General features: G+C 41.6%; 2 protein-coding genes across 3 annotated transcripts in view; one reads left to right on the top strand and one right to left on the bottom strand.

Annotated features, from left to right (window-relative positions):
* The window catches only part of SLC20A2 (solute carrier family 20 member 2), a 104,974-nt gene extending 103,421 nt beyond the window's left edge, over positions 1 to 1,553 (bottom strand). The window contains exon 1 of one of the 2 annotated variants that reach the window (XM_027599914.1): positions 1,414 to 1,553. The gene's annotated coding sequence lies outside the window, so the exon portion shown is untranslated. Of the gene's footprint in view, positions 1 to 1,337 lie in introns of both variants that reach the window. The other variant, XM_027599913.1, reaches the window with a different exon arrangement.
* Positions 1,444 to 15,769, top strand: SMIM19 (small integral membrane protein 19). The gene is made up of 4 exons (XM_027599917.2): positions 1,444 to 1,581; positions 5,383 to 5,520; positions 10,126 to 10,250; positions 14,923 to 15,769. The coding sequence occupies exons 2-4, from the start codon at positions 5,387 to 5,389 to the stop codon at positions 14,985 to 14,987; spliced, it is 324 nt and encodes a 107-aa protein (XP_027455718.1). The 5' UTR covers positions 1,444 to 1,581; positions 5,383 to 5,386; the 3' UTR covers positions 14,988 to 15,769.
* The last annotated feature ends 321 nt before the right edge of the window (positions 15,770 to 16,090 follow it).

Here is a 16,090-nt window from a genome sequence, read left to right as displayed (position 1 = left end):
CCAAATAAAGAGACTAATTGCAGTTCTATGCAATTTTAAAGCCACCTTCCAACTTGAAAAACATATTAATTTACTCAATGAGTCACTTTATATTGCCAACCCCCTTTTTCACAAAAGCAGAAACAGAAGTAATTAATGTACATACTCCACATTTGGACCTATTCAAATCAAACCCATGTATTCAAAAATTTTTGAGCAACCTATGCTTATGCGAAAGTTACCCCCGAAGATTAAATGAGATAAAGCATGTACCATTTGGCACAGGACTTGCAAACCATCAGTACTCAACACTACCCATTATTATTGTTCCTAATTTTCCAACGTCAGAGTCAAACTAAACGGTTATAAGGCATATATTTGATAATGTATATATAATGCGTAAAAACTAACATGCATTAATCCTGCAAATAAAGCTAGTACCTTATTGTACCAAGTAATGCTCTTCAGACAAAGGTGAGCTTAATTGTAACATAAAGAGCCACAAAAAAGGCAAAGAAAACTTGCTAAGGGATTTGGGCTAAATGTTAGCTCTTACCTCTGCTTATTAAGACTACAACCTCTACAAGGTCTAAGATGAATTATACTTAGCAGTCAGCTGACCCTAGAGAGCTAGCTCAACATAAACAGCTAAGACCTCAGGCATGTGGACAAGTGACCATTTACTCGCAAGGCAGCTACCAACTGCTGAAATCTGATTACTTCAATACTGATGCTGAAATCCTGCATAAATTCATTACCTGTCTTATGCTAGAAAATATATTTTTCAAGTCCCTATACACACTTTTTTTTTAAGGCACAAAAATCATTTCAACTGACAATATTGCAGCATCCTGGGACGTCCAGTTTTTTAAAACACCTCAACAGTCTCAGCCACGCATCATTCATTATGACAGGGGAAATGGAAAGACAATTTGGAGAGCATACGCTTTCTTAAGTATCAAAGTAAATATTAAAAGTAACTCTATGTCCTCATTACGAAAAAAAATCTTCGTGTTTCCCAGCCTACTCCCGATTCGTGGGACAATGCACATTCCCCCCCCTCCCACGCTTTAAGTCACGCCCGGGCGCGCCGAAGTGGGGCGGGAAGAAGCACGGAACTCCCGGGTAATGACCTGTCCCCGCTACTTCTCGCCCGGTTTTGGCACACCACAGCTACACCCACGTGGACTTCCAGATGGGGGCGGCGAGACCCACGGCCATCACCAGCGCCCCGCGCCCCGGGCCCGCCCAGCCCTCCCGCGGGGGCTCCGGGCTCGGGGCCGGGGGCTCGCGGAGGGCGGGGGGGCGCGGCGGTGACGCGCCGCGGGGGGAGGGGAAGGGAGCCCGGCTCCACTCACGCGCCCGGGGGCGGCACCGGAGCCGTCGCTGCGTCGCTCCCGTTCAAAAACTGAAAAGGGGGGCGGGGGGAAAGACCTGGCTCCTCGTTTCATCCGGAAACCGGCGGGCCGGCAGGAAATGACGAAGGCAGAGGTCGTCCAGGTCCGTTCGGTAACCGGGTCCCGCGCGTCCGGTCCCAGCTCGGGGGGGGAAAGAGCCCCGAGCGGAGCAACCTGGCCGCGTGCCGCCTCCGGAGCCAGCAGCGTGAGTGGACCCGCGTCTCCGCGCCTCCCGGGCCCGAGGCGGGGCCGCGTCACCCGGCCCCGCCCCCCCGCCCGCGCGCCGCCCCGCCCCGCCGGGGCCTCGCGGGGGAGGGGAGGGGACCGCTGCCCGCCGCGCGCCCCCAGCCCTGGGCTCTGAGGCTCCTACGCCTCCAGCCAGTGCACCGAGCCTCTCGGGGTTGTAGGGAATAGTAGGGGTCCGAGTGCCAGAGATGCAGACAACACACCCAAGCAGCCGCGTGGCAACGCGAGCAGGGGTGGAGGCGAGACGGCCCCGGGGCCGCTGGAGTTTAGCGCGAGTGTTTTTAAGATTCCGCAGGTGATTCCGCGGCCTGCGAGCGACGGAAACGCAAAAGATGTCCCGGCAGCTCTGGAGGCTCCCTGTGGTCACTTACTGGGAGGGGATTATATTTTATACCCGCGCGACTGGATTTCTTTCCGGGAGGAGCGGGTGTCACAGAACCGGGGGCAGACTGGGAAGGGTTCAGGTTTGGGAGTCAGTTACATGTGACAACCCTAGCCTGTGCAACTTTGGGCAAGTTACATAACCACTACTACCACCTTCCCGGTTTCTTCTATAAAATGGAATTCAGTGCCTCCCAGCAGGGTGGTTACAAAAATTCAGTATGTGGACTGCCCTACTCATAAACCCACAGACTGCCTTCTTCCTCATGGTTGAAGGCCTGTTACCTTGTACCCTTCTGCTTTAGGAACCCGAACCTTCAGTGTTTCAGAGGACAGAGCAAGAAAATTACATTTATGCAGTGGATTGTGTTGTAAGGAACTGTATAAGTGATTCTAATCTGGATTTGTATTAAGATAGCAAAGGTCTGAGACAAAAATGATAATATTTAAGGCATAATGACAAGTGATACTCAATTTTAGAACCACCTAGACATGGTATCAGGAACCTAAAATCAGGACTGATTTTAAAACTTAAGATATAGTCACTTGATCCCTGGAAAATTTTCTCCTAGTTCTCAACCTAAAAGTTTATCAAATTAAACCAAGCCCTAGTTGCCATATTTTGGGAATTCTGTCTCTGGATACTAATGTTTTAGTTGGGTCTTAATTCAGCTCCTTACTGAAATGGTTCAAGCATTAGTGTCCAGGAAAAAATATGTGAAAAATGTTCAGTTTTCTCAAAAGAACCCTGAATGACGATCCAAGCACATGGCTAGCTACATCAGTGATCTTGCTGAAGCATTAACTTGCCAGGAATGAACCATTGTAATGCCCCTGGACATTTTGCTATAGAAGGTTGTGGTGGTATGAAGTAACTGCTTAGCAAGTGTGTATGTGACACTTGGTTAGACTGTAGCGTGCTAGCAGGTGACAGTCAGAGGTCAGGCCACATGTGGGCCATGGGTCTGTACTATGACTCCGGGCAAGGCCATTCCTTATTCCTGGCAGTCTTGCAAAGTCATGCCATTGGTCCTGATGGAGGACTGGGCAGGAAAGGCCTACCCTTGGTACAAATCTTTCACAACTACGGTACTAAAAATAATTCGAGTGCGTGTCCCTGGAACTGTGGGATGGTAGTGTCATTGCATACCAATGATGTTGTATAATACATGTTGTTTAATTCATGTTAAAATTTTACCGTTCTGGGTCACTGGTAATTCAAAATCCTTCTCTAAATACAATTCAAGACGGGCATATTTGTAGCAGGATGAAGACAAGCCCTGTAGGAATATACCACTTTTTTTAAGTGGCCCATGAACAGAATTTTGTGAGAAAATGAAGCAAGAAATTAACCTGGCTCAGATCCATTCAGGTGTTAGAAAACAAGTAGGAAACACTTCTGTGATTTGTCGGGTAAAGGACACCTGCAAAATGTTCTAATGGCCATTGCTGTATGTTCCCTGTTTCTTCCTGAATTTAATAGCTCCCAATCTTGAAACCTACCACCTTTGTGACATAATCGTCAGTGGCCTTCTGCAGCATCTCAAATCAGACGTCCGAAGTCATCTCTTTTTGCCAAAAACACATTCGTTGTTGTTACTTTTCAGCATGAGTAAAATTCTAGATTTCATAAATCATGAAGACAATTACAGTCTCTTCCAAAAGTTTCCATTTCTAAAATAGGCTGATTACTTACTATGAATCATAATGTTACTTTCAGAGAAACTCTGGAGTTCAGTTTTAAGAAATAAGAATTAAAACTGAATATACCAAATCTGCCTGTGTCTCCCACTCTCTTAAAAAAAAAAGAAAATCCATAGCCAGTCTTTAATATCAAGGAATTGGGTATGGTGTGATATTTAAATAATACTTAGATCTTGCATGTATAAATTTTTATGATTTAAATTGTTTTTATTATTACTTGGCTAATTTTTTATAAGACCAATCTTTATATTCATCAGATACCAATAGGTCTTTTGAAGAGATGACTCTTGACCTCAGTGTCTAGAGTTTAAGTTAAATGATCATTCATGATACTCACTTTATCATAAATCAATACAATATGTCCCCAAACATCTGACAAAAACTTCAGATGTCAGAACAGGGAAAACATGCCACCTGGCTTAGGAGCAAACTTATGGGAGAATTTTATTCATTTTATGCAGAGGTAAGCTATAAGAAAGCAAACAGACACTGCCCTTAATGTACACTTGTTAACTTACTAAGCTAGCTCTACATTACAGAACATTTTGGAGACTTACAGGAGATTGGAAGATATCTTAGTGCAAGAATGTCTGCAATGCCTTCATTGTTGTAGGATGTCTAGAGAAAAGTTGCAAAACAATTTCTTGGACATTTCAGATACTCTTTTTCTTGGAATTAGAAAATGACTGTCTTATTCCTAGAAGCTACAGTACATTGATCACCTATCACTTGTTCAGTTTTTCTCCTCCTTCTTATAGAATGTCTAAAAAAAATGCTTTTGGTTTTCTTTCACATAGGTCATTTTACTTATCAGACTTACCTGGTATATCCAAACAGGAGGGAGGACTTTCTCTTCAAGGAAAAATTCAACTAACTCCAAACACAAAGAGGAAACAGTTACTCTTTCACTTGCTATTTGATACACTTGCTCTTACCACTCTTATTTTCTGTGGGAATGTCCAAAGAATGCATTTCCTTGAATAGAAGTCACAGCTGTGTAAATAGCAAAAAGTAACTTTTTATCCCATAGCTTCTTTCAAGCACATTTGGCCTGGAGGCCAAAACTAGATAAAGCTCTGAACATTTTCCACTTGCCCGGGAGGCCAGTGGAAGAGCATTACAATGGCTGTCTCATCTTTTCTAGGCTACGGTCATGAGCACAACACGATTTTTTGATATCACAGCCTGTTGTTTGGGTCTGTGTTTTCAAATATTTGGGTGCTTTCATCTGGGTGATAGCCACAGTTTCAGAAACTGGGCAATAACATTTCAACCATATATCCTTTCTGTTGTCTTTTTGTAATAGGATTTTTAAACTCCAGTTTTCACCTTCATGCAGAAGATAAAATGTTTCCACATCAAAAATAAGGGGAAATATGTTACACACCCTAGTCATCTAGGCCAGGAGTTGGCAAACTTTTTCTTAAAGGGCCAGATTGCAAATATTTTCGGCTTCAAGGGCTGGGAAGCAGAAAGCAAGGATATTGTACAGGTACCTACAGTCATTTAAAATGTATCCGATTAGAAATGTAAAACCATTCCTAGCCCCTGGGCCATCCAAAAATAGGCAGCAGGCTGGAGTTGGCCAGTAGGCCATATGCTTGCCAGCCCTTCCACAGAGACGGTCGTACCACCACTAACTAAGAGAAACCCTGCTCTCTTCTCTTTCTTCCAGCCCCATGCCTGCAGGTTACGGGGTGATGGCTGACGATGGCTCTATGGATTATAGTGTTCATGAGGCCTGGAACGAAGCCACCAATGTTTACCTGGTAGTGATCCTTGTTAGCTTTGTTCTCTTCATGTATGCCAAGAGGTAAAGTTTTTAGTATTTCAAAAGTTGATACGTTTGTTTGTTTGTTTGTTTGTTCCGAATTAAATGCGCACAAATAATTTCATAAGCATTTTTGTTCCTGCTAGGAAAGCACTGTGTCCTCGGGTCTGTTCTCGAGCCCTGGACGCCAGTTTGGCTTTGAAGAGCCCATTGCTTTAAGAGCTGGAGATTTAAGTGCAGCTCTGGGCACCCTGACCGGCTTTGCCTTCCCATTCTATCATTTCTAATACAGCTCAGTTTGGTCATCCAGCCTGGGTTCACTGTCACTCTTGGATGAGCGTATTTCTTTGGCCTGTGTCCCTGAAATGCAAAAACCCTAATCCCTATGTTTTTAGCAATTCTCTCTTCACACATTTTAAGTTTTCCCTTCTGATTCTTAGACACAGCCGTATCATAGCACTTACTGAATAATAATGGTATTATCTGACAACTTGTCTGTTCCACAAAAACTCTAGTCCCTTCAGAACAAGGACTTTGACCCTTAACCTTTGTGTCCCTGGTGTGCCATATAGTGTAAATCCTCAATAAATATTTCCTGCTTTAATTCCAGATGTTGTAGCATATTTTATTATTTTCCATACTCCCTGGCTCCTTTCTTTTAAATATATATAGAGAGAGAGGTGGGTGCTTTGAGGAGGAAAAGCGGTATTAGTTGGACCAAGTCGCTTCTCCTTATAGCCACATGCTTCTTGGTATTCTCTACCAAGGTTAGAAAAGCATTACATAGATCAGAGTAATTAGTAATTGAGAAAGAATTGATGTTTGCCCGGGCAGCACCTGCTCTCAGGCAGGTTTGCCCTTCTAGGCTGCATGAGCCCCAGAGCAGCTGACCCATTGGCAGCCTGGCCTTGGGAGTGGCTGAGAGAAGGCTCCGCAGGTAACAGCTTTCCTCCAGAAACAGCCACCACCTCCTCCCCACCATCCTGTTTTAAAAACAGAGACACTGGGGGCGCCTGGGTGGCTCAGTCGTTAAGTGTCTGCCTTCGGCTCAGGTCATGGTCCCAGGGTGCTGGAATCGAGCCCCTCGTCGGGCTCCCTGCTCAGCGGGAAGCCTGCTTCTCCCTCTCCCACTCCCTCTGCTTGTGTTCTCTTTCTCGCTGTGTCTCTCTCTGTCAAATAAATAAATAAAATCTTAAAAAAAAAAAAAAACAGAGACACTGTTGTTGATTTTAAGTAGATGGACCCACTAAGGCCATGCTATTGTATTTAAGAAATGTGATTCATTATTTTCCAAAATGAAGATCTACTCGCATTCTGTTTATTCTCTCACCCAGTAATTTAGCTTTATTTGTTTTTTTTTAATTTTTTTATTGTTATGTTAATCACCATATATTACATCATTAGTTTTTGGTGCAGTGTTCCATGATTCATTGTTTGTTCATAACACCCAGTGCTCCATGCAGAACGTGCCCTCCTCAATACCTATCACCAGGCTAACCCATCCCCCTACCCCCCTCCCCTCTAGAACCCTCAGTTTGTTTTTCAGAGTCCATCATCTCTCATGGTTCGTCTCCCCCTCTGACATACTCCCCTTTTCTTCCTCTCCTGTTATCTTCTTCTTTTCCTTTTTTCTTAAAATATGTTGCGTTATTTGTTTCAGAAGTACAGAACTGTGATTCAACAGTCTTGCACAATTCACAGCGCTCACCGTAGCACATACCCTCCCCAATGTCTATCACCCCAGCCACCCCATCCCTCCCACCCCCCACCACCACTCCAGCAACCCTCAGTTTGTTTCCTGAGATTAAGAATTCCTCATATCAGTGAGGTCATGTGATACATGTCTTTCTCTGATTGACTTATTTCACTCAGCATAACACCCTCCAGTTCCATCCACGTCGTTGCAAATGGCAAGATCTCATTCCTTTTGATGGCTGCATAATATTCCATTGTGTATATATACCACATCTTCTTTATCCATTCATCTGTCGATGGGCATCTTGGCTCTTTCCACAGTTTGGCTATGGTGGACATTGCTGCTATAAACATTGGGGTACACGTACCCCTTCGGGTCCCTACATTTGTATCTTTGTGGTAAATACCCAGTAGTGCAATTGCTGGATCTAACGGTAGCTCTAATTTCAACTGTTTGAGGAACCTCCATACTGTTTTCCAGAGGGGTTGCACCAGCTTGCATTCCCACCAACAGTGTAGGAGGGTTCCCCTTTCTCCACATCCCCGCCAACATCTGTCGTTCCCTGACTTGTTAATTTTAGCCATTCTGACGGGTGTGAGGTGGTATCTCATTGAGGTTTTGATTTGGATTTCCCTGATGCCGAGCGATGTTGAGCACTTTTTCATGTGCCTGTTGGCCATTTGGATGTCTTCTTTGGAGAAATGTCTGTTCATGTCTTCTGCCCATTTCTTGATTGGATTATTTGTTCTTTGGGTGTTGAGTTTGATAAGTTCTTTATAGATTTTGGATACTAGCCCTTTATCTGATATGTCATTTGCAAATATTTTCTCCCATTCTGTCGGTTGTCTTTTGGTTTTGTGGACTGTTTCTTTTGCTGTGCAAAAGCTTTTTATCTTGATGAAATCCCAATAGTTCATTTTTGCCCTGGCTTCCCGTGCCTTTGGCGATGTTTCTAGGAAGAAGTTGCTGTGGCTAAGGTCGAAAAGGTTGCTACCTGTGTTCTCCTTTAGGATTTTGATGGACTCCTGTCTCACGTTTAGGTCTTTCAACCATTTGGAGTCTATTTTTGTGTGTGGTGTAAGGAAATGGTCAGGTTTCATTCTTCTGCATGTGGCTGTCCAATTTTCCCAACACCATTTGTTGAAGAGACTGTCTTTTTTCCACTGGACATTCTTTCCTGCTTTGTCAAAGATAAGTTGACCATAGAGTTGAGGGTCCATTTCTGGGCTCTCGATTCTGTTCTATTGATCTATGTGTCTGTTTTTGTGCCAGTACCATACTGTCTTGATGATGACAGCTTTGTAATAGAGCTGGAAGTCCGGAATTGTGATGCCGCCAGCTTTGCTTTTCTTTTTCAGTATTCCTCTGGCTATTCTGGGTCTCTTCTGGTTCCATACAAATTTTAGGATTATTTGTTCCATTTCTTTGAAAAAAGTGGATGGTATTTTGATGGGGATTGCATTGAATGTGTAGATTGCTCTAGGTAGCATTGACATCTTCACAATGTTGATTCTCCCAATCCATGAGCATGGAACGTTTTTCCATTTCTTTATGTCTTCTTCAATTTCTTTCATGAGTATTTTATAGTTTTCTGAGTACAGATCCTTTGCCTCTTTGGTTAGATTTATTCCTAGGTATCTAATGGTTTTGGGTGCAATTGTAAATGGGATCGACTCCTTGATTTGTCTCTCTTCTGTCTTGTTGGTGTATAGGAATGCCACTGATTTCTGTGCATTGATTTTATATCCTGCTACTTTACTGAATTCCTGTATGAGTTCTAGCAGTTTTGGGGTGGAGTCTTTTGGGTTTTCCACATACAGTATCATATCATCTGCAAAGAGTGAGAGTTTGCCTTCCTCTTTGCCGATTTGGATGCCTTTGATTTCTTTTTGTTGTCTGATTGCTGTGGCTAGGACTTCTAATACTATGTTGAATAGCAGTGGTGAGAGTGGACATCCCTGCCGTGTTCCTGACCTTAGGGGAAAAGCTCTCAGCCTTTCCCCATTGAGAATGATATTCGCTGTAGGTTTTTCATAGATGGCTTTTATGATATTGAGGTATGTACCCTCTATCCCTATACTCTGAAGAGTTTTGATCAAGAAAGGATGCTGTACTTTGTCAAATGCTTTTTCTGCATCTATTGAGAGGATCATATGATTCTTGCTCTTTCTTTTGTTAATGTATTGTATCACGTTGATTGATTTGCGGATGTTGAACCAGCCTTGCAGCCCAGGAATAAATCCCACTTGGTCCTGGTGAATAATCCTTTTAATGTACTGTTGGATCCTATTGGCTAGTATTTTGGTGAGAATTTTTGCATCCATGTTCATCAAGGATATTGGTCTGTAATTCTCTTTTTTGATGGGGTCTTTGTCTGGTTTTGGGATCAAGGTAATGCTGGCCTCATAAAATGAGTTTGGAAGTTTCCCTTCCATTTCTATTTTTTGGAACAGTTTCAGGAGAATAGGTATTAATTCTTCTTTAAATGTCTGATAGAATTCCCCTGGGAAGCCATCTGGCCCTGGGCTTTTGTTTCTTGAATTTAGCTTTATTTGGATGGCACCAGAGGGAGGAGAAAAAGAGGATGTTTTCTAGTTGGTGCGTTTTGCCGTATAGTACTTTGGAGGGGGCAGGAGTGGAAGCACAGCGGTTTTTGGAGGGGGACAGCAGAGGAAGCACAGCAGAGGTACGTCACTTTGTTGTATGAAGTGGATGTGTTCAGCTTTCTTCACTTTCTTCAAGCCCTGTGGCCGTACACAGACAGCTTCATACTTTTTAGTGAAGGGAAGAACACTTGAGCCAAGGAGGCATCCAAAAGAGACAAAAGAGAAGATGAGTTCATTGCTACTTAAGTCCTTTTAACGTAGCTTCTGATTACTATGGTCCTGAGTCTAGTACGGTCTTGTAGCTATTAATATAAATTTCCCTTACATATTGGTTTTATGTTTTAGGAATAAAAGGAAAATTATGAGGATATTCAGTGTGCCACCTACAACAGAAACTTTATCAGAGCCCAGCTTTTATGACACAATAAGCAAAATCCGCTTAAGACAGCCACTGGAAATGTATTCCATTTGTAAGTATATTCTGTGTTGAATGGAGGCATGTTTAAAATAGATTTTTTGGAATTGAGTTCGATTAGCAAAAGATTATCAGAAATAATTGGTAATGAAAATGTAGTGCCTTTTTTAGATGCTCAGCACAGTATTAGCAAAGGCAGATCTGCCGTGAAGTTGAAGCTTCAGGACCCTTTGCTTGTATGGGGCCCTTCCAGAACCCTGAGAACAGCCCTAGAAATGTGTTCATATGATGATATTTTTATAAATTCTGCAAAATTTCAATATTTTAACCGTTGGTTAAGATTGCTATCTCTTCCTGCTCTAATTTGCCCTCTTCTGCACTTCCCTTCATGTGGAGTAGCATTGAAGTGACCAAGAGCATTTGGGGATCTGGCTGAGGTTGAGTTGGAGCTGCATTTAGTTTGGGTTTGAATTTTGTATTTATGGAGTTTGCAGTCATTTCTATCATAACTAATTACTGCAAACCAAAGCAAAATAAGAATGACTTCCAGGGGCACCTGGGTGGCTCAGACTGTTAAGCATCCAACTCTTGATCTCAGCTCAGGTCTTCATCTCAGGATCGTGAGTTTAAGCCTTGCCTTGAGCTCCATGCTAGGCATGAAGCCTACTTAAAAAAACAAACAAACAAACAAACAAAAAACCCAACAGCTTCCAGGAATATGGCATGCGATATCAATGTGCAAGGCCAGAGTTCATGTCTCAATATTAGTATGTCATATAGTACTGAACACTATATGAGTATGTATGTCAGGTAGAAGAAATAAAGTTTAAAATGTATGGAGCCAGAATGAATTGTACATCTAAGCCACAGCCTTTTATGCCACCATTTAAAAGAATGAATTGTGGTTGGGCACCTAGGTGGCTCAGTCGGATAAGTATCTGCCTTCAGCTCAGGTCATTCTCAGGGTCCTGGGACCGAGTCCCACATCGGGCTCCCTGCTCAATGGGGAGTCTGCTTTTCCCTCTTCCTCTGCCCCTTCCCCCTGCTCATGCATGCTCTCTCTCTCTCTCAAATAAATAAATAAAAATCTTTTTAAAAAATTAAAAATTAAAAAAAAAAGAATGAGTTGTGGTTTCCAAGGTGTATTATTAAGAGAGAAGAGCAAGATAAAATGTATATATACCAGGATGCTACTCTATTAAAATCAAATGACCAAAATATCCCTTGTGTTATCTATGTGTAATATAAATTTTCCATATAATTATGCAAGCATGGAGGAACGCTTGGAAAGATACGCATCAGATTATTAACATTCATTACCTTGATGGGATTGTGTGGGATTTAAGGGGAAAAGACTGGACATTTTTTAAAGATGTCTACAGTAAAAACTCAGGTGTGTGTGTGCATAGAAAGAAGCAAGAGGGGGATGGGGGGGCGCCTGGGTGGCTCAGTTGGTTAAGCGACTGCCTTCGGCTCAGGTCATGATCCTGGAGTCCCGGGATCGAGTCCCACGTCGGGCTCCCTGCTCGGCAGGGAGTCTGCTTCTCCCTCTGACCCTCTTCCCTCTCGTGCTCTCTATCTCTCATTCTCTCTCTCTCAAATAAATAAATAAAATCTTTAAAAAAAAAAGGGGGGGATGGGGGGATGGGTTAGCCCAGTGATAGGTATTAAGGAGGGCACATACTGCATGGAGCACTGGGTGTTATACGAAAACAATGAATCGTGGATCACTACATCAAAAACTAATGATGTGGGGCGCCTGGGTGGCTCAGTCATTAAGCATCTGGCTTCGGCTCAGGTCATGGTCCCAGGGTCCTGGAATCGAGCCCCGCATCGGGCTCCCTGCTCGGCGGGGGGCCTGCTTCTCCCTCTCCCACTCCCCCTGCTTGTGTTCCCTCTCTCGCTGTGTCTCTCTCTGTCAAATAAATAAATAAAATCTTTAAAAAAAACACAAAAAACAAAACTAATGATGTATGGTGACTAACATAACATAATAAAATAAAATTTAAAAAAAAGAAGCATGAAAGGATGATCATCAAAATATCACCAGTATATGTCTTGGGTGGAATAGAATTTCAGGTGAGAAATAGAAAAGTGTGTGTGTGTGCACGTGTGTACATATACATATATATACATGCATAAACACAAGTAGAACCTCTAAAGTCTTAAGCACAAATTTTATCTTAACTGGTGAGAGCAGTTCCTTTAGGGGAAGGAAGTGGGTGGGTGGCTGTAGGATTGATCAGATAGGAGGAAGATACGCTTTTTACTGTTTCCTCTTTGTTCCTTTTGCATTTTGTACCATCTGCATATGTTACCAGTTCAAAATAAGTAAAATTTAACAAAGCATTATTCACAATCACCAAAAGGCGGAAACAACCCAAGTGTCCTTGACAGATACACAAAATGTGGTAAATACAATAAGATGTTATTCAGTCTTTAGGAGGAAGGAAATTCTGACACATGCTACAGCACAGATGAACCTGAGGACATTACGCTTCCTAATTGTTCTTATGAAGGCAAATAAGCCAGTCACAAAAGAACACATATTTTACTTATAGGAGGCAAATTCGCAGAGACAGTAGAATGATGGTTGCCAGAGGGAGTGGGAAGTTGTTGTTTAATGGGTGTGGAGTTCAGTTTGGGATGATCAGAAGAGCTCTGTGGTTGGAGGATGTGAGGGTTGCACAGCATTATGAACTGTACACTGAGAAATAGTTAAAATGGCAATATTTGTGTATATTTTACCACAATAAAAAACATTCTTTAAAAAAACTTAAATACTAAAAAACAAAAGTACAGACCCAGAAGCTCTATATGGAAAATTATAAAGAATTAAGTTTCCATGGATGCCCAGTCAAAACAAAGCTATTTCCTATCAGTAATACACTCAGTAACATAACATATACTATTACAAGCCAAGTGTATAGGTTTTTTTCTTCTTTGATGGCAATGCCATAAAATATAATTTATCAGAGTTCCTGTGTTTGTAAGGTGTGTTGGTTTTCTACTGCTGCTGTAACAAGTTACTACAAATCCTGTGGCTTAAAAGAACGCAAATGTACGATCTTACAGTTTTGTAGTGGAAAAGTCCTACAACAGTCTGAAACCAAGGTGTCAGTAGGGTACTCTTTCTGGAGGTTCTAGAAGAGAGTCTGTAACTTTGCCTTTTCCAGCTTCTAGAGACCACCCACATTCCTTGGTTTATGGCCCTCTGCCTCCATCTTGGGAGCCAGCAGCATTTAATCTTTCTGATCATTCTTCCTTTTTTATTTCTTAGTCTTTCTCTGCACTAAGGAAAGGGTCTCTAATTTTTAAGGCCCCTGTGTTTAGGTTGGGCCAGATAATACAGGGTAATCTCCCCCTCGCAAGATCCTTACCTTAATCACATCTTCAAAGTCCTGTTTGTCCTGTTAAGTAACATGTTCACAGATGTTGGGGACTAGAATGCAAACATCTTTAGAAGCCATTTTTCTTATAAATAGTATATGTGTGGATTTGCACATTTAATGAATCCCATCACATTGGATCATTCTTAGTGTTTGTGACCTATCTAGTCCTGACGGTCTGGCAGTTCAAGAGGAAATAACAAACAAAATTATTTTTCTTAAAGAGGACTCCCAAAATTGTATAAACTTTAGGCCACAAAAATTTGGATGCACCCTGAGTAGCATAAATAAATAGTATCTCTTTCTTGGCTAGTTAAAACTTAAAGAATAGAGTGAAAGTTTTAACTCTAGGCAAGGAATGGCATTTGCAAAGATTTTAACTCCATACTTTCTCTAGTTGCAGGTTAAAACCGTTCTTCTTCAATAAACATTTCTCAGAAGTACAAAAAATATACAGAATGAGTATCTGTTTTTCTTCTAGTTTATATCAATGACAATGTTCAATAATAAGTCTCTTAGACTTAAAAGTTGAAATACAAATTCCTTATGATGCAGACAAAAACATTACTATTAACTTATCTTAAGGTGGAAGTGGGAGATAAGAAAGAAGGAAATTATAAAATGTTAATTTAACTTGGGGCGCCTGGATGGCTCAGTCGCTAAGCATCTGACTTGATTTTGCCTCAGGTTATGATCTCAGAGTTGTGAGATCGAGCCCCCCATGCAGCTCCACGCGCTCATCGCAGAGTCTGCTTGTCCCTCTCCCTCCCCCAACTCGTGCACACACGCTCTCTCAAATAAACAAATAAAATCTTTTTTAAAAAATATTAATTTAATAGCTTAATTAATGGTTGCCTTATAGTTTAAAGCTCTGAATAACCCTGTTATACAAATAATAATAATAAAGTAAATATATAAAAATGGATATCAGCAGTGTTGAGAAATTAAGGATTACAAAGTATAATAAATTTCCTCTAATGAAAAAAAATTATTTAGGGGCGCCTGGGTGGCTCAGTCGTTAAGCGTCTGCCTTCGGCTCAGGTCATGATCCCAGGGTCTTGGGATCGAGCCCCGCATCGGGCTCCCTGCTCTGCGGGAAGCCTGCTTCGCTTCTCCCTCTCCCACTCCTCCTGCTTGTGTTCCCTCTCTCACTGTGTCTCTCTCTGTCAAATAAATAAATAAAATCTTTAAAAAAAAAAAAAGAAAAAATTATTTAATTCTAAGCTAATTCTTTACGGAGAATCATGACTGCAATTTAATGATGTTAGCTAATAATTATTTTGCTATTTTTATTAATTTTATCTCTTTCTTTTGTTGTTGTGTTTTGTTTTTTAATAGCAAGGAAGTATGACTATCAGCAGCCACAAAACCAAGCTGACAGTGTGCAACTCTCGTTGGAATAAAATCACAGAAAATGAACAACATAAGTAATGGTTCAGCAGTCTGGTAGTAAGCTCCTAAATATACTAAATCCATGAACAGCATTTTCTTTTTAAACCCTATGTCCCTAAAATCATTTTACTTGTCATTTTTTCCCAGTTTTTTGTTTTGTTTTGCTTTTTAAAATTACATCTCCAAGTCATTTGTTATACAAAAAAAGGTGGGGGGGAGGAGTCAAAATACCTGGACGCAGAGAGTCTGTACATACTTAGGAAGATAGAATATAACCAGAGATGGTGATTTTACCTTGTGAAGACCTTTGATTTCTTCAGGATACAATCAGTCAGGAATAAAAATACATCTTTGGAAGAGAGACTCGAGATTATGCTACTTTGATTTAAACATTTTTGCAAAATTAAAAAGTAAAAATCCAGTCATTGGAAGAACATCATCCTCTTCAATTGTATTCTGTGATGAATGTAATATGGATAGTGGACGGATTTGTGTTCTCCCTGCTGTCGTCACTGCACTTTAATTGAATTAACGATCTTTGCTTCTTCCGAACTTGCACAGGAGACAGTCTTTTCTACTCTCTTCATGAAGCATACCCATCTGCTAATTGTGGAAGCTTTCTGTGATTGGAATGTTTTCCCTTCATTGTGTTCCCAGGAGTTTGTTTGTTTGTTTGTTTGTTTGTTTGTTTTAAATCCCACAGTTTCATTCCCACCAGAACAGTCTTCCTTGGACCATGCTGGAGCCATGCTGCTGAATAAATGGGCACCTCTCTACTGGTGTTGGCAACTTGCTTTTTTGGTCATGTAACTCTCATTTAATGTGACTGTCTGGTTACTTACACTTTTCTAGCATAATAAACTTCCCTGAAGACTCTCATATCTTGTACCGTACATTGAAATGTTTTTATCTAATTTTTCATATTTATTTAAATAAAAGTTAGTGGGAGGTAGTGGCAGGGAAATTTACCCGTCCACATCACTGTCCAACAATTAGTTTTTGAATCAAAGCTATTCTTAATTTTAAGAGTTAGAGTTAGGGGCGCCTGGGTGGCTCACTTGGTTAAGTGTCTGCCTTTGGCTTAGGTCATGATCCCAGGTTCCTGGGATCGAGC

Source organism: Zalophus californianus, chromosome 2, assembly GCF_009762305.2.
Source record: "Zalophus californianus isolate mZalCal1 chromosome 2, mZalCal1.pri.v2, whole genome shotgun sequence".
NCBI classification, from domain to species: domain Eukaryota; kingdom Metazoa; phylum Chordata; class Mammalia; order Carnivora; family Otariidae; genus Zalophus; species Zalophus californianus.
The sequence above is the reverse complement of the archived record's forward strand: the minus strand, read 5'-3'. Positions and strand labels throughout refer to the sequence as shown.